General features: G+C 36.7%; 2 protein-coding genes across 4 annotated transcripts; one reads left to right on the top strand and one right to left on the bottom strand.

Annotated features, from left to right (window-relative positions):
- The first annotated feature begins 1,666 nt into the window (after positions 1-1,666).
- On the top strand, positions 1,667-10,762 carry si:dkey-242h9.3. 3 transcript variants are annotated; one of them, XM_048154215.1, is made up of 10 exons: positions 1,667-2,153; positions 4,281-4,312; positions 6,393-6,573; positions 6,656-6,758; positions 6,869-6,955; positions 7,038-7,205; positions 7,289-7,746; positions 8,140-8,339; positions 8,706-8,865; positions 9,776-10,762. In XM_048154215.1, the coding sequence occupies exons 3-10, from the start codon at positions 6,393-6,395 to the stop codon at positions 9,925-9,927; spliced, it is 1,509 nt and encodes a 502-aa protein (XP_048010172.1). In that variant the 5' UTR covers positions 1,667-2,153; positions 4,281-4,312; the 3' UTR covers positions 9,928-10,762. The 3 variants fall into 3 exon arrangements, with proteins under 3 accessions (XP_048010172.1, XP_048010162.1, XP_048010179.1); XM_048154222.1 differs by lacking the exon at positions 1,667-2,153 and having other exon boundaries at positions 3,451-4,312; XM_048154205.1 differs by lacking the exons at positions 6,656-6,758; positions 6,869-6,955; positions 7,038-7,205; ... (2 more) ...; positions 8,706-8,865; positions 9,776-10,762 and having other exon boundaries at positions 4,281-6,450.
- Positions 10,763-13,599: 2,837 nt separating this feature from the next.
- On the bottom strand, positions 13,600-24,332 carry LOC125262526. Its single transcript, XM_048181367.1, has 4 exons — positions 24,203-24,332; positions 22,989-24,119; positions 22,576-22,893; positions 13,600-13,685 (listed from the first exon to the last, which is right to left on the bottom strand). Exons 2-4 carry the CDS (start codon positions 23,317-23,319, stop codon positions 13,600-13,602), a joined length of 735 nt encoding a protein of 244 aa, XP_048037324.1. The 5' UTR covers positions 23,320-24,119; positions 24,203-24,332.
- Between the last annotated feature and the right edge of the window lie 1,341 nt (positions 24,333-25,673).

The following is a 25,673-nucleotide window of genomic DNA, read 5'->3' as shown; positions in this document are numbered from 1 at the left end:
ATTACCATATAAGTTGTTAAACACGATTGACTAATTTTCTTTACACACGTCCAAAGGTCTCATCTGTATAGTGATAACTAGAATTATATCCATCAGTCAGATCCTGTAATATGTCGCAGTAGCACTTGGAATTGATAGCTGTTGGATAGCGCAACGTTTTATTAAATCACTCAACCACCCAGGTAGCAAAGACTTCTGGCCCTGATTTGGCATGAAGCCGGCACAGCTGTCATTCAGTCGGCACTGGCATAAGGCATGTGAACCGAACATGGCCCGGTTATGGTGGAGATGGAACCGTCTTTAAGACGGCAAACAAGATATGGGCCAATTGTTAAGTGTATTATTTGGGCCACATGTAAAATATAGAACTGTGGGCCACATATGTGTGGCCAGTTTTTTCCCACATATATTTTATAATTGATAATATTTTCATACACACAGCTTTTTCCCCTATTCCTGTTTGCAACTTGGGTTTATTGCTCTCCATCAACAAGGTTTCATCAATTATGGAACGCCATAAACTTTAAATTTACATTATATTTAGACTACATTTTATCATTCAGCAAAATCTTTTATTAAAAGAGATTTACAATAGAGGACAACAAACCGTAAGCAAACCAACAAAAGCACAATACTAAACACAGTACACAAAGCATATATATGTATGTATATATAGCTATATATGTGTGTGTTTGTAATAATTTTGTTTGTGTGTAATATTTGCTTTATATACAGTACAGTCCAAAAGTTTGGAACCACTAAGATTTTTAATGTTTTTAAAAGAAGTTTCGTCTGCTCACCAAGGCTACATTTATTTAATTAAAAATACAGTAAAAAACAGTAATATTGTGAAATATTATTACAATTTAAAATAACTGTGTACTATTTAAATATATTTCACAAAGTAATTTATTCCTGTGATGCAAAGCTGAATTTTCAGCATCATTACTCCAGTCTTCAGTGTCACATGATCCTTCAGAAATCATTCTAATATGCTGATCTGCTGCTCAATAAACATTTATGATTATTTTCAATGTTGAAAACAGTTGTGTACTTTTTTTTCAGGATTCCTTGATGAATAGAAAGTTCAAAAGAACAGCATTTATCTGAAATACAAAGCTTCTGTACCATTATACACTACCGTTCAAAAGTTTGGGGTCAGTAAGAATTTTTATTTTTATTTTTTTGAAAAGAAATTAAAGAAATTAATACTTTTATTCAGCAAGGATGCATTAAATAAATCAAAAGTGGCAGTAAAGACATTTATAATGTTACAAAAGATTAGATTTCAGATAAACACTGTTCTTTTGAACTTTCTATTCATCAAATAATCCGGAAAAAAAATATTGTACTAGAATGATTTCTGAAGGATCATGTGACACTGAAGACTGGAGTAATGATGCTGAAAATTCAGCTTTGCATCACAGGAATAAATTACTTTGTCAAATATATTTAAATAGTACACAGTTATTTTAAATTGTAATAATATTTCACAATATTACTGTTTTTACTGTATTTTTAATTAAATAAATGTAGCCTTGGTGAGCAGACGAAACTTCTTTTAAAAACATTAAAAATCTTAGTGGTTCCAAACTTTTGGACTATATATATATATATATACACACACATACATACTAATACCTATATAATAGTGTTAGAAGGAAGCAAGCTTTTTAAATTAGAAGCAGATAGAAATTTAATTGTTTGATTATCTTAATTCATGCACAAGACAAGGCCAATTTCACACATATTTTTTCTCTCTGAAAATGTCCTAGTATTGGGCATATTGGGGCAAGAAAAAAAAAATCTACCAATCAGGACGCATCTAGAAAAGCGCGCATAAAGCGCAATGCTTCATGGGTTTGCCGTTTTAACCTCATTGTAGTCAGTACACACTCAAACTCAATCTTGTACCTTTATTGTTCGATTTTCGATTATTTTTTTCTTCATTTAAAAGTGTGTAATCTTGCGATTTAGCTGGTTTAACGTTTTAGAACGTTTTAACCAAAAAAAAAAAAAAAAAAAAAAAAAAAAAAAATACTCCCGGAATCAGCGCTATTGAAGAATTGGGCGGGCACTGAATGCACTTGAGGCTGCACATCTTAAACGGTCGTGGACTTCTCAATTGACTCGAGCATAGCGAACGAAGTTTGGTAAGTGAATATTGTAAAATATATTTTATATATTTGGTTTAACGTTTCTTTTTTTTGGATTGTAGAGTTAGTATGAACAATGCATAATCGTAGCTGTTAGGCCTATATTAAAATGTAATGTCAGTTCACTAATGTTAAATGTTCGTCGATTACATTCCCAGATAGTAAGCCATGATCAAAATAATGTTGAATCAATGTTAATTTGTCAACGTTAACATCATTGAATCAATATCACTTTTGCACCCTCAATTAATGTTGAAAAAATGTTGAAATTTCAACAAAAAAATCAATGGCAATGGCATTGAATCAATGTTTGCACTCTCAGAAAATGAAACACAACTACAACTGACTTAAAGCCACACAGCCTGAAATCAACTGAAGATAAAAGACAACAATAAATCTCTCAAGATAATTCTTTTTGAGAATTAACAGTGGTTTAGGTGTTGATGTTTTATTGAAAATGTTTGGTCACCATTTTGGTGGTCAGTGGTTCCTTTAGTTGGGCAGTTTGACTCTGGGCTTTTTGTGTGAGTTTGTGCTCTTTGTAACAGTGTTTACCAAAACACATAATTTGTTGCAAAGAAACAAATAACTAGTGTATAAGACAGTTTTCTGCCTCACAAAGCAGAGTAGTTTACTAACCTTGTTTCTGACCATAAGTGGGTATTTGTTATTGAAATATTATTTTCACCGATAATACTTTCTTGCCACAGATAATATTCTGATATTTTTTAAAAATACATTATGGAAATTTTTTTTGACCGACATCAAGAATCAGCATATGAATCTCAACAATGGAGACATCCTTCATGCTGCAATGCATGCTGGAATTCATGAGTTGTATACTATGGTGACTCCCAGCATGCATTGCGGCATGAAGGATGTCACCATTGTTGAGATTAATATGCTGATTCTTGATGTCTGTGTGTTAAAATATTTTTTTTACCCATAATGTATTTTAAAAAATCTGAATATGATCAGTGGCAAGAAAGTATTATTGGTGAATATAATATTTCAATAACAAATACCACTTTTGGTCAGGAACAAGGTTAGTAAACTACTCTGCTTTGTGAGGCAGAAAACTGTCTTATATACTAGTTTCTTTGCAACAAATGATGTGTTCTGGTAAACACTGTTACAAAGAGCCCAGAGTCAAACTGCCCAACTAAAGGAACCACTGACCACCAAAATGGTGACCAAACATTTTCAATAAAACATCAACATCTAAACCTCTGTTAATTCTCAAAAAGAATTATCTTGAGAGATTTATTGTCGTCTTTTATCTTCAGTTGATTTCAGGCTGTGTGGCTTTAAGTCAGTTGTAGTCGTGTTTCATTTTCTGAAAGTGCAAACATTGATTCAGTGCCATTACCATTTATTTTTTGTTGAAATTTCAACATTTTTTCAACATTAATTGAGGGTGCAAAAGTGATATTGATTCAATGATGTTAACGTTGACAAATTAATATTGATTCAACATTATTTTGATCATGGCTTGCTATCTGGGTTCAGATCACATCATACATCTTTATTTTATTTCACAGCCGTTTATTTATTTAAAGTTAAGTGACTTACACTGATGGATTAACAAAAAATAATAATTATTTTGACTGTAATTTTCACAAGAAAATGTAGCCAAGTTGTAATATTCAAGTTGTATAGATTTAATAATACAATGGTGTTGTTTGACAAATTATGTAATGAGAGCAAATGGGTTTATGTGTTTTGATAGTTTGTCTTTAAATTTGAAATGAAATGAGCAGAAATGAAGAAAACAACAACACCGTTGTTCATTTTTCCGTTTGTTCAACAACAACAACAACAAAAATATTTCTGATTGATTTTTTTTGGTTCACTTTTTTAACCTGTCAATCAAAAAAAAAGAAAGAAAATAAAGTCAAAATCTTTTTTTTTTTTTTTTTTGGAACAAATGAAGAAATTAAAGGTGCCATTTTCATTCAAATTGAAAAACAAACTATCAAAACGTACATGGACCTTGTAGTTTCACCCATTCATTTATGATTTTCTTGATTGTGTTTGGTGTGTGTGTGTTTGCTTTCTGTATTATTAATAATTTATATGATTCATTTTACAATTTGAAATATTTTCTTTTATTTGTTGTTTCAGGTTGAAGAACAAAAGACCTGAGTAAAGCCACGGTATGGAAAAGACTTGGATGTACAATGATAGGGGCAATTCACGAAGAAAGGCATTGAGGGTAGTCAGTAAACTGATGGAAAACGAGCATGATGGGGAAAGAAACGTGAATGATGAGACAAGTGTTAATGTTGATGTTTCAGAGGAATCTGACATGCAAATTGGTGATGAAAGTGATGAGGATCTAGTTGATGGCATTGAGGATAAGGAAGTACATGAAAAGAGTGCAGCTTCTGTTGAGGATCTGCCTGATCTTGGAGAACAGTGTAGTGAGATGGATGGTGGTTTGCAGAGTTCTCTGGCAGACTGGGCAATTGAATTTGGAATATCTCTAATAGCTCTGTCAGCGCTTCTCAGCATCCTCAAAATCTGTCATCCCTCTCTGCCAAAGGATGGACGAACGTTGTTGAAAACAAAAACGAGCTACAAAATTAGTAGTGTGGCAGGTGGTGTGTTCCATTATTGTGGAATTCTGAATTCTATTCGGAAAATTCTAGATGTCATTTGGCGTAATGTGCCAGACAGACATGTTTTTAAACTGCAATTGAATTTTGATGGATTACCTATCTTCAAGAGTACTACTACACAGTTTTGGCCAATTCTTGGTTTGTTGCAAGGATACACCAAGAAACCGATTTTGATTGGACTGTTTTGTGGTACTTCTAAGCCAAATTCCTTGACTGAGTATCTTCATGATCTGGTTCAAGAGCTGAAAGTGTTGAAAGATGGGTTTCTGTTCAAGCAGAAAACTTTCTTTTTGAATGTTGTTTCTGTTGTGTGTGACACCCCAGCACGAGCCTTCATCAGAGGTGTGAAGTCACACACTGCTTATCATGGATGTGACAAGTGTCACCAAACAGGTATCCGCAAATCGAATAGAATGACATTTCCTGAGGTTAATGCGAGGTGCAGAACTGATGATAGTTTTAGGCAGGCCACAGATGAAGAACATCACATCCAACACTCACCTCTTACAGAGGTTGGCATCGACATGGTCACTTGTTTTCCATATGATTATATGCACCTGGTTTGTCTGGGTGTAATGAGGCGTCTCTTAGACTTGTGGATCAGCACCATTGGTCCCTTGCACTGTCGCATTTCATCTAGTCAAGCTTCCATAGTTTCAGATAGACTTCTTGCACTGAGAAATTACATTCCAAGCGAGTTTGCTCGAAGGCCACGGGTTCTGGCTGAACGATGTAGGTGGAAAGCCACAGAACTACGCCAATTTTTGTTGTACACTGGTCCAGTTGTGCTGAGGGGTATTCTGCAGCCTCAGATCTATGACAACTTCATGCTGTTGTCAGTAGGTGTGTATATTTTGGCAAGTCCACAATATTGTATGGAGTTGAATGACTTTGCTAAAACTCTTTTGGTGTCATTCGTTGAACACTTTGGCCAGCTTTACGGTGAGGAGTTTTTGGTATACAATATTCATGGTCTGGTGCATCTCAGTGACGATGTCAAAGTCCATGGCAATTTAGACCTTATATCAGCATTTCCCTTTGAAAATTTCTTAGGAAAACTAAAAAAATTGGTTCGAGGTCCACTTAATCCTTTGACTCAGGTGATACGAAGATTATCAGAGATGGAAAATGACAGCTACAGTTCTGATGTTAAAGAGGCAACTCAAAAACTGGAAAATGAGCATATGGATGGGCCAGTGCCAGAATGCTTCTCACAACAAGTTCGTCAATATAGAGTGCTTGCTACAGATGATGTAGTTGTGAAGGTCAAAGAGAGAGATTGTTGCATCAGAATTGATAAAAAGTTGGTGTTAGTCCAGAACATTGTTGAGGATAAAGGAATAATGTACATTGTGGCCAATGAATATAAACAGGTGGAACACTTCTTTACATATCCTATTGACTCAAGAGAGCTGGGAATTTATGTTGTTTCCAACCTCTCTACTAACATCAAATGTTTCATGATTAGAAATAAGCCCCAGAAGTATGTGAGATTACCATTCCAAAACCGATTTGTTGTTGTTCCACTATTGCATTGAGACAAATAGCCCTTTTGTTTTAGCATTTCAGTTGGCTAAAGAGTATGTTTCTATGGTTTCGATTTTTTTCTCATTAGATGTTTCACATAGTTGTTTTTGACAACACCAATGAGGTTGAAGTTGTGCCTTCCATTTGGATGAAAAATGGAGAGTGCATGTGGCCTCCAAATAAAACTGATGTAGCAAAAGCTGTAAAATTGCAAGAATGTCCTGGAGATGAATGGAAGCCCCATAAGGCCAGAATTATTTTCACATCACGTAAGTTACATTCATTCACCTCTTCCTTCAAACTGAACTAATGTTATGTATTACTTAAAATTGCTTTTTTTTACTTTCCCAGATGACTACAATGAAGCTAGACGGAAACTTCCTCAAGCTGTTGATCACACTGACATTGGAAGTGATGGAGGGAACTCACCAATTAAATTTAAAAGAAGAAGAATGTAGGGGGAAGAATGTGTTTCATTGTTTTGTTTTGTTTTTTTTAATTAATTGGTGGTGCACAACATTTACTAATAATTGCATATCTTGAAATGATGATATATGTTCTTAGACCTAAAAACATTTTTTTCCCTGGAGAGGATGATGATGATGATGAGGAGATGGAAAGCACTGTGAAAGAAAAAAAATCAAAAAAAGGGTAAGAACCTACTGCTATTTTAAATTATAGTGTATTTTATCATACCAGATAAAGTGCTAAGATCTTTTGTACTTCTAAGCAGAAAGTATCCATTGCCCAGTGCTCCAAAGATCGTCAGACAGCACAAAAGTCCTGCATTAGAACCTGTAAAGCAAAACATCCCCAAGCTTCACCAAAGAGGCCACGGTGCTCCTGAATGTCACTATGATGACATGGAAGGCACCCTGGAAGGAACAATGTCAAGAAAAGGGTAGGAAGCTTCAGTATTTTTAAAACTTTAATACACTTTATCACAGCAGATAAAGGACTAACATATTTTATACATTTGAGCAGAAAGTATTCATTGCCCAGTGCTCCAAAGATCAGTAGGCAGCACACCACTCCTGCATTAGACCCAGGAAAGCAAAACAGCCCCAAGCTCCACCCAAAAAACCACAGCACTCCTGACCTCCATCGAAGTGGCTACTGCACTCCTGAGCTTTACTCAAGTGATGACAGCACTCCTGACCTCTACCCAAGAGGCCATAGCAGTCCTGAGCACAACCCAAGAGACCATAGCAGGCACATTATCACTGAGCGCTGTACATCGAGGCACATCAGCTCTGAGATTCGTCCATTAAGGCATGCCAGCAGTGAGATCCACACATCAAGCAGCATCAGCACTGAGATTGGTAGATCAAGTCACGCCAGCTCTGAGAGCCGTAGACCAAGCCATGCTGCACCTTCTCTAGTCCCATCAAAGCATACTGAGCCACACCAGACCAGGGAGCAGACATCTAGTTTGCAAACATGTGAGTATATTAATGTTTATTATAGTTATGTTTGTTTTTAGTAATTTTTCTCTCTGGCAAATTACTATTTGGACTTCATATTGTTTTTTACACTCTTTCTTATACAAAAAATTACTAAAAGTTAAAACTTAGATGTACGTATGTTTGTGCCATCAACTTCCAAAAAATCATATCTCAAGAATGTTTTGTTGAGATGTTGTAATTTGTGATGATAAAGAATAGTCCTAATGGTGATTAATCCACAATTTTAGTCGTTTGGCATGTTAACTTGCAAATTTGACTTGCATTGGAATACAGTTTTGGTAAGAAATAGTAACAATACAAGCAAATGGTCAGTGTTTACCTAATTAAGTGACTGAAAACTTATATTTGTCTTTCTTGTTTTCTTCCTAGCCCTCCTGCGTAATATATTAACAAAACAGGAAATGATGATGGACCAACTGCGAATCATCTTCAAGACCCTGCAGAGTATGAAATCAGCTGATGAGACAGAGACAGTCCTGGATCGAAATTTGTTGCCACTTAAAGATGTCAGTTCTCTTCAGGAAATGGAGGAACAACTGCATAGTAATCTTGACCTCCAGAAACAGTTGGTATGTTAGCAAATCATCACATTTCCTAAAACTGAGGTGACTAGCTTCAGTGTTTTCCACAGACATGCACTCTATTTGTGGTGGCACTTACCCTGTTAAATGTGGGGACAGTAAAGTTGCTTTTATGCTTTTACACAGACAGCCACATCTCAGGTGCAAATACTGAATTGAGTTCTCTTCTGCTTCTTTTTGTGCTTTGATGAACATACAGACAAAATTACATCAAAATGCTCATCTTTTCTAACAGACATATGCAATTTAGAATGTATTTTTTGTGAGAGAGAGACTTTTTTACCAGTGTCACCTATAGTATTTGTAGTATTTCATGATTGATTAAAAAAAAATAATAATTCATGATGATTTCAGGTAAACACGCTGGCTCTCAAAGGTGGGGTGGACGTCCACGAGTGCATTTGGAGGATTATGCATGGCCTGATTACTAACTCTTTGGCGCAAAAAATCAACATGAGAGGAATAAATGGAAAAATTGGTTTCCAGCGCTTACGTTTAAGGGATGTTGTGATTGGTAAGTTGTACTTTATGCCATAAGAGTGCTTTAAGTGTTTAAAAATCATCTAAATTTATTTAAATTGATAATTCAGGTTACAAGGGGAGTAGAGGAAGAGAGCAAAGGAGAACAAGATGAGGAAATGTGAGAGGAGGGATGGAAAGGGGGAGGGAGAAAAAAGGGCAGAGGAAAAGGATGGAGTGGAGAAATTGGGGGATGAGGAAAAAAGAGATGAGAGGAGGGGACAAAAAGAAGTTATGCAGAGAAGGGAGGAGGTAGATAAGAGGTGGTGAGCAGGGGAGAGGAGAGGAAACACAAGTGTTATTTTTTTTATTTTACAGTGTCCTTGCTGCATGTTACATGTACTTAGTGTAATAATTACGGTTACTTATGAATAGTTGCATGCAGTAACTTTAAACCAAACCCTAATACTAACTATAGTAAGTACTTAAATGATATTACCCTGTTCTTAAATTAACAATTACACTGTGTAACAAGGACACCATAAAACATAGTGTAACTGACAATTCCACTAAAACTGAACCCGGGACATTCTGGTGTATACATGCATAGACCAGTTTAAATCGAAAGTGTAGACATACATGACTAGTTCACATGATTCATACTGCCCTTATTATTTTCTGCTGAACAAATGGTGTTGAAACTATCATAGCATTGCACTAAGGCCAAGATTTTTTTGAAAAGTATATCTGTATTGTATATCTGTACTTAACCTGGTAGGAGGATGGTGCCAGCTCATTACTAAACTGATCTGCATTAATTTACAGTCTCTATGTGTAGATGTTACTGAATGTCTGTAAATAGGTTCTGGGTTCAGTTTTAATGTATTTCTCCTTTAAAATTCAATAGCCACATTAGCTTTTGATACAGAAGCTGATTTCAAACCATGTTTACATGTATGTTTCAGCGGCTGTGAGGCGTAACCGTCTGACGTCTGTGGCCACAGAAAAGGACATTGATTCCACCATCAAAAGATGGCTATATCTGGCCCCGGATAGGGATGGTGGCAGGAGAGAGAGGATGAAGAGAAAGGAGTGTCAGGAGAGTACAACAGGTTAACGGATTTGTGACTTGTTTGGATGTTCAAGAGTTGTGAACTGAATCAGAAGTTAAAATGTTGTGTGCACAGTGCCACTTGTTCATGAACTGAATCAGAAGTTAAAATGCTTGTGTGCACAGTGCCACTTGTTCATGAACTGAATCAGAAGTTAAAATGTTGTGTGCACAGTGCCACTTGTTCATGAACTGAATCAGATGTTGAAGAGTTGTGTGCACAGTGCCACTTGTTCATGAACTGAATCAGATGTTGAAGAGTTGTGTACACAGTGCCACTTGTTCATGAACTGAATCAGAAGTTAAAATGTTGTGTGCACAGTGCCACTTGTTCATGAACTGAATCAGAAGTTAAAATGTTGTGTGCACAGTGCCACTTGTTCATAAACTGAATCGGATGTTGAAGAGTTGTGTACACAGTGCCACTTGTTCATGAACTGAATCGGATGTTGAAGAGTTGTGTACACAGTGCCACTTGTTCATGAACTGAATCAGATGTTGAAGAGTTGTGTACACAGTGGCATTGACATGCAAGCATTGTTTTTTGTTTGTTTGTTGTTTTTTTTTAAATGTGAAACAATAAATATTTTTTCAAAATACTGTTGTTGTTCAGGCATTTTTCATTTGGGCCAAGGGTGTGTATAAAGTGGCTATATCAAGGTTTTGTTGAGGCTGACATGTGGAACCAATTGTTTGGTCCTGAATAGTACCAGAATAGGGCCAGCTATAGTCATACATTTGGCTGAGATATGGCTATGCCATGGGCCATATGTGGCCCGAGTTCTGGCAACCAGACCTGGTCCAGTCATGTACCGTAATTCACTGCTGTATTTGGGCCAAGTGAAAGTGGGTTGTGTGGTCCATCACTGGGCCAAACCAGTTTTGCTATGTGGGCACACTTGCTTTTAAATCGCTGGCTGTACTAAAGTGATGTATGTTATACTTCTTTGTCAATTGTTTAAAATGTCTAAGAATTCTGAACCTTTATCTGTTTGAATCTTGGCTGGGACTCTTATATCTTTTTTGAATATAGACTCAAATGCTTTAGATACTTCCTGCCCCGTTTTGTTCTTTAGCAATTTAGTCCATGCATATTTGCTAAAAACATCAATACACGTCAATAAGTATTTGATGTTGTCATTCTCCTTTGAGAATCATCTTGAATGACATCTTTTCCATACACCACGACTCTGTTGCGTTTATATTTTATCTGTGCCGTTCTGTGCAATGTATACGTATCCTGACTAGACAGCCATTCATCTACATCTTTGTCTTTTAAACGCACACCATATTCATGGAGCACCGCCTGTTTTAATCTTTTTTTACCACCCAAAGCCCCCAGGCTTGACAGCGTGTAATATATTTTCTTCATTAAATCGGACATGCTGCACCGTGTCTTTCCACAAAATAATGACCAGACGATTACCATCAAACAACGTTTTTATTCCAGAACAATGTAGGGAGGAAAACTAAAAAGCTCATTTTTTTTACACTCAAATTATACGTCGTCCAGAAAACAAATAAATTTTTATACACATTACAAAATTTCTCTCCAACATGTATTCAGTCGATGTGTCAATAATTTTACAAACATCGACAGGTTCATCTCCTGACAAAAGTACTAAACACACATCGGTTACCTAAGTACAAATACATAATATGTTACCTAATTTAAGTGATTCTTCATTTTCAAGCATCATCTCAAGAATATTTTTGATAATAATACATGGGTCACAACCAGAAGTAATAGACATGTTTGTTATATTATCCCATTCGTTCAATAATTTTCTCACTGTACACATCTGATTCTTTAATTCTGTTAAACGTTTATCATCTGTATCACATCTGTATGTTGTGTCATTAATCACTTTGTGCAGTAAATTCGATTCGATGACATTTTACATGTTTAAAGAAATGTTAACCATCCATGTAGAACAGCAGAGGTTTCCCATCTCACAGCGTGCCAGTCTCAGGTGTAGAAGCAGGCGGGGTAGCTAAAATGTTTTTTAATTCAGGTTTGAACAGTGTTTCACTTATTTCGTTAAAAACCCCGTAAAAATAATAAGCAGAGGGTTCATACAGGCATGAATGTCTTGTCTGGGATGGATTATCCACAGTGCACCCGTCGCATTCTGTCAATCAGATGTTCCAGGAGTATGACAATCACCGCTTTAATTACTCTGATTCCTTTCAAACCTAAGCAGCCATCTACGTTATCAGCGGTAATGTCAGATTCAGCAGCGGTATCAGCGATGGATCCTGCAACTCCGTAGAGTTGAAGGAAAGACAGGTTGTGAGGAAAGACAGGTTGTGATACCCCAGCTCTGTACAGAACTTGTTCAGCCATACGTTGTATCTCTGATGACAGCCGTTCACCGATGTTGGTGCCGGTCCGGCCGCAGGGCTAAGAGGAGAAGTAAGAGGTGCACTCTCTTGAGACATAATGCTTGAATGATGTAGACCCTCCCATTCGTAAGTATATTAATGGTTATAAAATGTAGGCGGATCTACATTTTGGGTACGCACCATTCAGGATGAAACAGTTTTACTTTTATACCATTATACCTTTCAAGCGCATCACACCACTTAAACAATTGATCTATTTTAGCAAAAATGTTTTCCATCACAGGTAAATCTTTCCACTGAAACATGAATTTAAAGGCGCTCTAAGCGATTTGATGCGTTTTTAGGCCCAATTTTTTTTTTGTCACATACCGCAAACATCTCCTCACTATGCGCTAGCTGCCTGTCCCCTGAACACACTGTAAAAAAACGCGGTCTCTGTAGTCGCTACAAGCTCCGAAAACTGCAATAAAAACAAACTGGTGCAGCCTGGACCACTTAACATAATAAACATGCTCCAGCCAATAACCAACAAGCAGCGTCAATACGCAAGCTACTTACATTTTAAATGCGTGTTCATGACTGTTTCAGGAAGCACGGAGGGGAGGGCCAGGAGGAGTAGGAGGGAGGGTCTAGCTAGCCTCTGTTTTGTTTGACAACACTTCGAACGTCAACAGGAAGTTACTCCACCCAGAATCGCTTAGAGCGCCTTTAAGGTCATAGTATTTCAGATGATCATCTTCTGAAATAGGCCATGTGCATTGGGGCATTCCCTTTCCCTTTGTTGACGTGATCATCAAGCAGCCTGTATCTCGTCCCCATGGTCACACCTCTCCATTCAGCGATGAACAACGGTTTGTTGCGTCCTTCTTTCAGATCGCGCCACACTTGTGTGTAAAACAGAATCCAATCCTTTTCTGTGAAAAGCAGATCGGGGTCGTCTGTTGACTTCGTTGTAAATCTTTCATTGTTGTCCACGTTGATCAATTTGACCTCACGGTTAATCTTGTTGAAGTGATACGTGCACACACGAGTACCAGATAAATGAAAATCATATCTGACTCTGTCCTCTGGTTCATGCTGGAATTTCGACAAACATGGTCCTTTGAAAGGTTTCCTTGGTGCAAGAGTCAGATCACCCATTGCTTCATCAATGCTTCTCTCAGGAGTTTTGGGTAGAAACGCTTCAGCCATTGTTACAGATTAGTATTCTGCTTACGTAGAAAAATCACAAATCTCCTATCTTCCATTTATGCACACTGCCTAAACACCCTCTACCCCCAAGAAAGATGCATGTGCAATCCCTACCATGCAGGTGTTGAGGTGGGGGCCTGTTTAGGGAGGAATGACGTCGTTGTTTGGAGGTGTGTTAGGGGGCGGAGACTCAGGAGCGATTTCCTCTGGCTTCATTCTGTAATTGCCTGCAAGAAATAGGATGTACGTACAAATGCACGTAAGAAATATTATTCTGCTAAAATAAGTTTAACAGTAAATGTTAGAAGTGTAATATACTTCAATATACTTGTGTGTATATTAAACATATACTTGTGTGTAATACACTTTAGTATACTAATGTGTTTGTTTGATACTTTTTTTTTATTACAATCTTGTGTTTAATTATTTAATGGAGTTTTAAATAATTAAACACGTTCTGTACAAATCTATCTTTTCGGTGTTGAAGTGGGGGCCTATTTTTATGAGGGCCATAAATCAATCATTTCTAACAAAAAAAAAGTACAGTATAATTCTCTCTAATGTATTATTTCACTTTCATTTTAATTAAGTCCTCACTGTCATTATTCCTCCATTTTTTTGCAGTAAAGTTACACATTTGCAAATATAAAATTTAATATTCAAAAAGAGTAATTTTTGGGAGTTAAATTCATATAAAAGTCCTGAAGTAATAAAGGTAAAACAGGTAAAAAAAAATAATAATAAAAATTAGATATTTCTACTTTATGTCAATGGTTCTTTTCTGACACAGTTATGACACAAAATGTAACATAAAAGGAAATTACATCATCTCTTTAAGGCAAGGTCTCTCACCCATGTATGTAGGCTCGTTTGATAGGTCTCACTGAGCCCGTTTCAGCAATATGTCCTTTCCTGGAAGGAGTTAACAGAGAAAAAAGATTATTGTTTCAAAATATAACATGCATATTAGTCAAAAATCACACCTAAAAGTCCCACCCCAAAAAATCAAAGTCCCACCCATATAAGTCTAACGTTACACCCATATAAGTCCCACCCATACAAGTAACAATTCCAAGTGTGTGCAATACCATATCTTGGCACCTGGTGGCTCAAGAGCTCCCAAACCATGTGCACACAAAGTATATATACAAAGTTTCTGCCCCCTAGCACCAAAGTGGACGGAGATAATAGGGGGCTGCACTTCAGGAACCAGTGCACTCTTCATACAGGTGCTGGTCATATAATTAGAATATTGTGAAAAAGTTCATTTTTTTATTGTAAATTATTTTAAAAAATGAAACTTTCATATATTCTAGATTCCCTACATGTAAAGTAAAACATTTCAAACGTTTTTTTTAATCCTTATGCGGTCTTCGGGGTCTTTTTGACCCGCAAATGATGTTTGCTCAAATTAAAAAAAATGTTCTCTTTGTCCAAATGTCATGAGACTTTGTACGGTGGTTAACACTTTTAAGATCTACAAATAAAAAAAAATTGGAGTGATATCTTGTTTTTATGTTAGTGTAAAAAAAAAAGTTACGTTCGTGGTCTTCGGGGTCTCTGGTCTCAATATAATATATTTTTTAAAAACCAATGTAATTTTACTCTGTTTATTAATGTTTTTTTCTCAACATTTGTGCAGTTTTTGGAGGATTTGTGATTTCTTTTAAATTTATATAAATAAATAAAAAAATATTTTTTGAAATAGGAATTTTATGCATGAACATTACAGGCTTTTTTAATGTAAAATTCACTATAAAAGGCCCAGATTTCTAACTTTCATTCATGTGGATAACATGGATAATTTGACATGGTTTAGTGTAAGATTTTTGCCCATCTTTTGAAAAATGCAGTTTTAAAAGTAAAAAAAAAATATCACTTTTACCAGTAGATGGCTGCAGAGCTCCACTATTTGCTATGTGCTATTTGAAAGACTGAAAGACGTCTTTGCACAAGTTTTTTTCAGTTGGATTCATATCTAAATGTTATGAAATCACAATTATAACAATAAAAATTACTTTGTCAAAGTTTAGCATTTTTTGTGCAGGGCAAAATCAGTTTTTCAATAATAATTTTATAATAAAAATAATAAAATAAATCATTTTTATTTTTGTGTGTGCGCACGTGTGTGTGAGCATGTCCATTTTGTATTGGGGATGTTTTTTGCAATATTTGGAAGTGTGCCACTTCATTTCTGTCTGTGTGTGTTGTGCGTTGTTTCTGATTTTGAGAATGGATTTTGTCCAGTTTCTAAGTGGGGTCTGTCGTGGAAATTCTCAATACAATCTGACTTCACCACTGACAATTTAAACAACTCCTAGTTGTTAATAAAATTCTACAGTATCTCAAGGTAATTCCCTGAATTCCTGAGTACCTACAATACAATCCAATACTTCCCTGAAGTATGGTGACGGCGTCCCGTCAAGAAGATACTATCACTACCTCAATCACACTTGGCTGTTACATTTGTTGTCTTTTGAGTGTAGAATCTTTAGTCCTTCTATTCCTCACTACCTCAATCACACTTGGTTGTTACATTTGTTGTCTTTTGAGCGTAGGATCTTCTATCTCTTAGCTGCGCAGCATATACCTGACACGACTTCCAAGTTGCTCTTTGTAGAAATGAAGTTTTATTTACGGCCGGGAGGTCACTTGTCACAACAACAGAGTGACTCTCAATGAATAGAAAGATACATGCACATTTAAGTCTTACAGTTGAGTAAAAATCAATGTCTTCATCACTGTGATTTGTTCTGGTGATTGGTTTGTAATGATTTAAGCTAATCATGTGACTGGTCTTTGACCTAAGCATCCTTAGTCTGCATTTTCTGTACATTTCATGTTGACATAAAATATTTCCATCACAGGTCTTTGTGGGTTACATTATTGATGATATTATTGAAAAACTGATTTTTTTCAGTACAAAAAATGCTAAACTTAGTAAAAAGTAGTTTTTATTGTTATTATTGTGATTTCATAACATTTAGATATGAATCCAACTGAAAAAAAATTGTGAAAAGACGTCTTTCAGTCATTCAATTAGCACATAGCAAATAGTGGAGCTCTGCAGCCATCTACTGGTAAAAATTATAGTTTTTTTACTTTTATAACTGCATTTTCCAAAAGATGGGCAAAAATCTCACACTAAACCATGTCAAATTATCCATGTTATCCCCATGAATGAAAGTCAGAAATCTGGGCCTTTCATAAAGTGAATTTTACATAAAAAGCTGCTTTTGCATAAAAACCTATTTAAAAAAAAATATTTTTTAATTTATTTATATAAATTTAAAAGATATCACAAATCCTCCACAAATGTTGAGTAAAAACATTAATAAACAGAGTAAAATTACATTGGTTTTTAAAAGATATATTATATTGTTACAAAATTGCATTTTGTTGCCGGGGTCTCCAGAGACCCCGAAGACCACGAGTGTAGTCCCTTATGCGAAGACCGCATAAGGGTTAAAAAAATTTGTTGATTAGAGTGTACAGCTAATGAAAGTCCAAAATCCAGTATCTCAAAATATTAGAATATTTACATTTGAGTTTCATTAAATGACCATCCCTACAGTATAAATTCCAGGTATCTCGTTCTTTGAAACCACACTAATGGGGAAGACTGCTGACTTGGCAATGGTCCAGGAGACAATCATTGACACCCTCCACAAAGAGAGTAAGTCACAGAAGGTCATTACTGAATGTGGTGGCTGTTTACAGAGTGATGTATCAAAGCATATTAAATGCAAAGTTGACTGTAAGGAAGAAATTGAGTAGGCAAAGGTGACCAAGCAACAGGGATGACCGCAAGCTTGAGAATACTGTCAAGTAAAGCCGATTTAAACACTTGGGAGAGCTTCACAATGAGTAGAATGAAGCCGGAGTCAGCGCATCAAGAGTCACCACACTCAGACATCTTCAGGAAAAGGACTACCAAGCCACTTCTGAAACAGAAACAACATCAGAAGCATCTTACCTGGGCTAAGGAGAAAAAGAACTGGACAGTGAACAGTGGTCGAAAGTCCTCTTTTCAGATAAAAGTAAATTTTGCATTTCATGTTGAAATCATGGTCCCAGAGTCTGAAGGAAGACTGGAGAGGCACAGAATCCAAGCTGCTTGAAGTCTAGTGTGAAGTTTCTGAAGTTAGTAATGATTTGGGGGGCCGTGACGTCTGCTGGTGTTGGTCCATTGTGTTTTATCAAGTGCAAAGTCAATGCAGCCATCTTCCAGGAGATTTTGGAGCACTTTATGCTTCCATCTGCTGACAAGCTTCATGGAGATGCTGATTTCCTTTTCCAGCAGGACTTTAGCACCTGCCCACAGTGCAAAAACCACTTCCAAGTGGTTTGCTGACCATGATATTACTGTGTTTTATTGGCCAGCCAACATGCCTGACCCCTGAAGCTATGGGATATTTTCAAGAGAAAGATGAGAAACAGTCGATCCAACAATATACAGATGATCTGAAGGCTAAATAGTGCCTCAGCAGTGCTACAGGCTGATCACTTCCATGCCACACTTCACTGATGCTGTAATTTGTGCTAGGAGCAAGTAATTTGCTGTAATATGTGCTGCCGACCAAGTTTTGAGTGTACAAATGAACATACTTTAAAGAACTTGAACTTTTCTGTTTTGAAAATCCATTTTTTGATTGATCTTAGGAAATATTCTAATAATTTGAGATACTGGATTTCGGACTTTCATGAGCTGTATGCTCTAATCATCAAAATTAAAAAAAAAAAAAAACTTTTGAAATGTTTTACTTTACATGTAGGGAATCTAGAATATATGGAAGTTTCATTTTTAAAAATAATTTACAATAAAAAAAAAAAATGAACTTTTTCACAATATTCTAATTATATGACCAGCACCTGTATTTATCTATATAGCCCTAACCCTAACCCTTTGGGAAGATGAGTTAATTCTTGGATCTAGGATATACAGACACATACCTAACCGCCACAGGAGGAGAAATTGGTTTGGCGATAATTGGACTATCCCAGTACCTGCGACTTACCTAAACCTAGCCCTCACAGGACTAGCCCGGATTCTAGGATGATGGAACAGCGGCGACATGCCTAAACCTAACTGTCACAGGGGGAGAAATTGGTTTGGTGATAATTGGGCTATCCCTGTGCCTGCGACTTACCTAAACCTAGCCCTCATAGGAGTAGCCCAGATTCTAAGATGATGGCGATTATCCTTGGACTGGTGATGTACTCAAATCTATCATTTCAGGAGGAAGAGTTAATTTGGGGGAGATTTAATTCGGAAGATTAGTTTGGGGGAGCTTTTCTGAAGCACTCGTCAATATCTATAGGTTGAAGGGGAGGGAGATGATAAGGTAGCCTTTAGGAGAAGAAACTGATTGTGATTCAGAAAAGGAACAAGAACTACTGTTGGTTTGTGTGGCGAGGGGGGCGTGGTTCAGCAAGGTCTGCAACGGGAGAGAGCAGGAGATGCATGGTGAGTGAGTGGGTTAAATGTAAATCACGAACACCTGTTTCTCATTCCAGTGATTGGCGCAGAGACAGGATAAAACGCAGCGAGAAGCAGGAGTGTGGGAGAGAGAGGGGAACTAATTTACGCAAATTTTCACCGGGAGATAAAGTGCTTGTATTGCTCCCCACTTCAAGTTCAGAATTACTTGCAAAGTGGCAAGGACCGTTTGAGGTTACACGGCAAGTTGGGGAGCTCGATTATGAGGTGATACGTTCTGATAGGAGAGGAGCACGTCAAATTTACCACCTCAACCTCCTTAAAAAATGGAATGAGGCGGAATCAGTGATGTTGGCGACGGTGATTAGCGGAGAGGATGATCTCGGACCAGAGGCAAATGTAAAGAAACAATCCCTCGCTCTGGCCCTGGGGGAGATCACCTCTCGCCCTCCCAGCTCACTGATTTGTTACAAGCAGAGTTTGCTGACACCAGCCGGGTGGATTATTGTAATGGGCTCCTCACTGGTCTTCCCAAAAAGACCATAAGACAGCTGCAGCTCGTACAGAACGCTGCTGCCAGGATTCTGAGCAGAACCCGAAAACATGAACACATCACACCAGTCCTCAGGTCCTTGCACTGGCTTCCAGTTGCATTTAGAATTGATTTTAAAGTACTGTTACTTGTTTATAAATCACTCAATGGTCTAGGACCTCAATACATTGCAGATATGCTCATAGAATATAAACCTAACAGATCACTCAGATCATCAGGATCAAGTCATTTAGAAATACCCAGGGTTCACTCAAAGCAAGGAGAGTCTGCTTTTAGCTGTTACGCCAGCCGCAGCTGGAACCAGCTTCCAGAAGAGATCAGATGTGCTCCAACAGTAGCCACATTCAAATCCAGACTCAAAACATCTTTTTATATATGCATTTGCTGATTGAGCACTGTGCTATATCCGAACTGTTTGCACTTTATTTTATACGTATTATCTTTTTATTCTTTTAATTCTAAGGCTTTTATTTCATTTTTAATGTATTTTATATCTTTTATGTATCATCTTGTTATTCTGACTTTTAATGCATTTTAAATATTGCTGTCTGGTTGAAAGAGCTGGGAGAATTAGGAAGAAAGTGATTAGGTTAAAATTTGGTAAATTTGGATAAGGGGACAAACCACGGGGAAATTTGAGCTGTGGTGCATGGTTAAGATATCTCTGGATTACAGTCAGGACACTTTCCAAAGGGGGAAATTTCCAAAGGGGAAATTTGAACTGCGTTGCATAGATAAGATATCTCCGGAAGGGGGATTAGGGCTGTGTGGTGCAGTTTGAGGTGTCTTGGCAAAAGGGGAGATTGAAACTGTGTTTATCAGTTTGAAGTGCCTTAACAGGTAGCAGTCCTGTCGTGTGAGGAAGATCCATTCTGATCCGCTCTGATGGATAGATCCATTTAGATCCACTCTGATGGACAACAACAACAACAACAAACTCCCTAAGACTTCCTAGTTCTTCCATCCAGATAGCAAAATTCTCTGTTTTTACTGTTATTTCTATTCCTTATGTTCTATTTTTGTTATTCTTTTTTATGTAAAGCACTTTGAATTACCATTGTGTATGAAATGTGCTATACAAATAAAATTGCCTTGCCTTGCCTAATTTGTACCGTCTTTACTCTTATCTGGTTTCGTATAGTCTACCCTTGTTTAGTTCTAATTAATGCTCTGTAATGTGATGTGCGTTCTATTATTTCTTTAATACAAAGTGTTCGGATTCTGCCGTTACATGTTACGCAATGAGAACCATTTGGGCTGACTGTTGAAAAGCAGCCTTTGACTACCTCTTATTGTTTTATTCATACAAAATGCTGACACTTAAATTAATTGAACTTGTTTAGAGAATCAGTGATTCTTCATAAAAATGCATTTTTTTAATAGTCTTTCTATAGTCATATGTATGTGTTGACAACTGTCCTTCACAAAGCTGGTTTTACTATCACTTCTAAAATTCAAAGTGTAATTAAAATACGTGGAAAAGTTTTTTCAAACATAAATGCACATTAATACAGTACCGTATTTCTTAAAGTGTGACTGTAACCCCACTGTACCTTAAAATAGGCTACGTCTAGGAAAGACATGTAGCCTAATATAATAATAAAAACCAGAGATAATAGTTGTACAAAAAGAACGATTTATTACAACGTAATAATCACAAGAAAAAGTAGTTTTAAGAACTTTTTTTTTTTTTTTTTTTTTAAAGAGTAATTGTAAAAATGCTACTTAGGCATGCCTTCTGTGATAGATCCCAGAGGAAAAACTATTTGCTCATTGGTTGCTTTTTCTAAGCTCAGGAGACATAGTTGTGATTCTCCTATGTTTCTTGATTAAGTGTCAGCTGTTTATCAGATGTTTCTCCTAAAATTCCTTAGGAGAAACAAATATAGACGCAAATGAGAGATGTCTAAGAGAGTCAAAACTGAGATTGTGGTGAGAGAAGCTTGAATTATCTCTTTATTGTCTAAATTAGGTGTCAGCTTTGTCTTCCCATGTTTCTCCTAAAATCCATTAGGAGAAATAAGAGTAGACACAACTGAGACATGAGAAATATCTGAGACTTAATTGAGATTCTTATTTAGCTCTTGTTGTAGTATCAGCAGTGTCTCAGATGTTTCTCCTAAAACTCTCTTTATTGTCTTGCTGTAATCTCTTTCAAGACTAATTAGAGAAAGTGTTTTCACTCAGAGATTGCTCTTACTAAGCTCAGCATTTATGGTTGTGATTCTCATCTGTGTCCACTTTAGGTTTCAGATTTGACTTCACATTTTCCTCATAAAATTGCCCAGGGAATATACAAATAGACATAAATGAGACTAAAATAAATTTGGAGAAGACAAGACATCCATGAGACTGTATTAAAATGAAGATGGGAGAGCTCTTTAGCGTCTTGCAGAAAGTTTTATTGCTCAGACGTTAGGCTGCTTTTACTGTGCTCAGTATGAGGTTAACATTTTCTTTACTCATGTAGGTTTCAAGTTTCATTTTACATGCTTAATAAAATGGCAAGAAAATACAATATGGAAATCTTTTACAAGGCACTTCAAATAAAAAAAAGAAATTAAATAGTGTTAGATACTGCACAGGAGTTATGTTTATACTTTGCAATCTCTGTAAAGACACAGATTTTAATCTTAGAGAAACAAGTTTTCTACAATATCAAACTAAAATATATATTGTTTCTTTTTTACACTTTATAAGCAGCATTTTTTTAAAAAAAAAATAAATAATAAAAATAATAATAATAATAATAATTTCTAGACTGCAGCACAGCTACATATAGATACTTAAATACAGAAACAGCAAAATAAAAGACCAGTAAATGACACAACATCATTTATGTAACACTACAATTACATAAACATTTAAGTTGATCTCATGCGACACTTGTTTATAAGGGCTTTCTTCAGCTTTGACTTTTCAACTGGTTTCCATCCATGACATTTGCCGCAGCTCATGACATAAGCTACAATTGGGGAAAAAGGGAAAATGTTACATGAACTGGTCAAGGGAAATACTGTAATTATACTTTTAATCCCATTGTGCCTATAACATGACCAAACATTAGATTAAATGTATGGAACATGAAGTTGACACATTTGATAAAAAGGATTTATGAACTTACTTAGTACTCCATTTACTTTACTTTTATCCAAAATTGTCTTGCCCTCTGGGACTTTGCCATGCTTTCCAAATGCTACAGAGTTTGAACATTCTTCATGAGTGAAGAACTGATCAAACAGTAGATGGAAAAGACGAAGACAGTCCTTCTTTGACTCTTGGTGAATAGCTGCTAGTTTGGTAGAGGACAAGAGCAGCCCACTTTCTGGGTAAAGTTCTTGTTGGCCAGGTCTGGTTTGAGGCATCAGCACCCCACTTTCACATGATTTGTAGTCTTCCATCTTATCTATAAAGTCTCTGAGTGCCTGTAGGTGTTCAAGATCTGAAACAGAAAAGGTAGGAGTAAAAGCTTTTACAGTGGTTGAGGAATTATTAATGAATCAGAAATGTCCCTTTACATGCAATCATTTTACTTACTCATGCTGGAAAGCACATCTTTCATCATCTTATTCTCTTTAAGTAATGCCTGTACCTCCAGCTTGCATGTTTCACATGGCTCCCATTGTTCATTTTCATAGGAAGCATTCTGTGATCTGACTGTGGGATCTTCATACTCCTCCTCAGGCTCTAACCCAAGCTGGTCATCCTGAATTGTAACTTCAGCTGAGGGGTGAGGTATAGACGGGTTATACAGAAGCCCCAAAAATGTTTCTTTTGGGGTTGAATTATGTGTAATGGTTTGTCTTTGATGTTCATCTAAATCTAATAAACCTGGCTGGTCTTGATTACAATACTCCGATGGTGTCATGGTCTGTGGATTAAAAGGCTTAACAGAGCATGGTAATTGCACAGATTGATGTTGGGTTGGTGGCAATCCTGGAGACGGAGGCTGGGTTAGTGCAGAGGAAGGACCATGTTTAGCTGGTGCAGAAGCGACCAGATTCTGGTTATAAAATGATTCAGCAGATGCATAATTTCTTTTTATGTCCTTCTTTGCACCCTTTCTCGGGTCCTGCTTTTGGTCACAGAACCCAATGTGATCTACAGTGGCATTATAAAATTTGTTGTCTGACCATCTTGCAAGAACTCGAGCTCCTGGAATGAGTCCCTCAAAGCTAGTAATTGGCGACTCCTTTTCTGTTAGTATGTCACAGGTCTTACAAATTCTTGCAGTATAGCTATCTTCAAATGTTAGAAAAACATAAAGTCCTGTAATTGTAAGAATAAATCCAAAGTCAATAAACAGTCACTAGGAATACAACATTGAAGCTTTTTGATTCATAATAAACCCCAATACATATTGCACATTACATTTAACATCCAACCACCACAAATTTCCCAAACACTGTAAGCAAGCATATAGCTTAATTGGCAGTGTCAGCAATTCAAAAAGTCATGGGTTCAAGGCAAGCCTAAGGGACACACAAAGGCTTATTGATGTACAGACTTAATTTAAATGAAGCCTTTAATACAATTGACTGTCAAAACTATTAAACTTATTTACCTTCTCGTTCTTAATTTTGTAGGGCAGTGGCTGGCTCACTGACTTTTGTTTTTTTGATTGGGTTACGGATTCTTTTAGGTATCTCCATCACACTGATCTCTGTTCTGTGGATAAGACCAAATTATAATAAACAAATTCTCAGTACCATAAACTATGCCTAATAAAAAGATCTTTGTGGGCTACTTACCTTCTCTTTCTGCTTCCCTCACTGTTTAGTGCCATTACACTTGGTGGTAAAATGCCAGTTTTTACAATGGGCAATATAAATCAAGTCAAGTCAAGTCAAATGTATTTATATAGCGCTTTTACAATTGGTAATTGTTTCAAAGCAGCTTTACATATTAGAAGCACAGAAAAAAAGGGAAGTGGTTAAAAATAAGCTGTACAAACAAGCGTGGTAATATGTAACATATACAAGATGGTGCTACATTAATCCAATGTCGGCTGACTCCCAGGGGTGGAAAAAACCCCCTAGGAGAAAACCCAGCGTGGGAAAAAAGTCCTAGGAGGGAAAAAACCCCTTGGAAGATATATATATAATATATGTAAATGGATATGGAGATCAAAATCTGAATTTTGATCTCCATTTTTATTATAGAGATTAAAAATAGATTATATATATATATTTGTAAGCGGATACGGGGATTTAAAAATCTATGCAGCCAGAACTGGATCTGTAGGCCCATTGTCTCCTGGGCTGCGTTGTAGTCAGGTCCAGACACAGGTTCTCCATCTGATCTGGATACGGCCTGGATCCAGCACCCGGAAAACCTCGGGATAAGCAGAGAGACAGATATTAGCGTAGATGCCATTCTTATTCTGATGTACAGGTATATCTAGTGTTATAGGAAATGTTCTCGGTTCCGGCCGACCTAATTATTGCAGCGTAACAATCCTTTAACGGATTTGAAAAATGTTAATGTATTGATAATGTGTTATGTGTATGCAAGAGCAAAGAGATGTGTTTTTAGTCTAGATTTAAACTGACAGAGTGTGTCTGCTTCCCGAACAATGCTAGGAAGATTGTTCCAGAGTTTAGGTGCTAAATAGGAAAAGGATCTGCCGCCTTCAGTTGATTTTGATATTCTGGGTATTATCAACTGGCCTGAATTCTGAGATCGCAATAAACGTGAAGGACTATAATGCATTAAGAGCTCACTTAGGTACTGGGGAGCTAAACCATTTAGTGCTTTATAAGTAAGTAGCAAGATTTTAAAATCTATACGATGTTTAATAGGGAGCCAATGTAATGTTGACAGAACTGGGCTAATATGGTCATACTTTCTGGTTCTAGTAAGAACTCTAGCTGCCGCATTTTGGACCAACTGTAGTCTGTTTAAAAGCCGAGCAGAACAACCACCCAGTAGAGCGTTACAATAATCTAGTCTTGAGGTCATGAATGCATGAACCAACTGTTCCGCATTTGTCATTGAGAGCATATGTCGTAATTTAGATATATTTTTTAGATGGAAGAAGGCGGTTTTACAGATACTAGAAACATGACTTTCAAATGAAAGATTGGTATCGAAGAGCACACCCAAGTTCCTAACTGAGGACGAAGATTTAATGGAGCACCCGTCAAGTGTTAGAGAGTATTCAAGGTTTTTTCGTGAGGAAGTTTTTGGTCCAAAGATTAGGATATCAGTTTTTTCTGAATT

This window comes from Megalobrama amblycephala, linkage group LG1 (assembly GCF_018812025.1).
Source record: "Megalobrama amblycephala isolate DHTTF-2021 linkage group LG1, ASM1881202v1, whole genome shotgun sequence".
In the NCBI taxonomy this organism is placed as follows: Eukaryota; Metazoa; Chordata; class Actinopteri; order Cypriniformes; family Xenocyprididae; genus Megalobrama; species Megalobrama amblycephala.
This window is presented reverse-complemented; position numbering and strand designations above follow the sequence as displayed.

Excerpts from the sequence above, each read along its gene's own strand:
- si:dkey-242h9.3 (XM_048154205.1), top strand. The coding sequence starts at position 4,315 with ATGGAAAAGACTTGGATGTACAATGATAGGGGCAATTCACGAAGAAAG.
- LOC125262526 (XM_048181367.1), bottom strand. The coding sequence starts at position 23,319 with ATGACACCATCGGAGTATTGTAATCAAGACCAGCCAGGTTTATTAGAT. Across the intron at positions 22,894-22,988 it reads AGATGTGCTTTCCAGCATGA|ATCTTGAACACCTACAGGCA; the intron begins GTAAGTAAAATG and ends TTTCTGTTTCAG. Across the intron at positions 13,686-22,575 it reads TAAAGTAAATGGAGTACTAA|GCAATTACAGAATGAAGCCA; the intron begins GTAAGTTCATAA and ends TATTTCTTGCAG.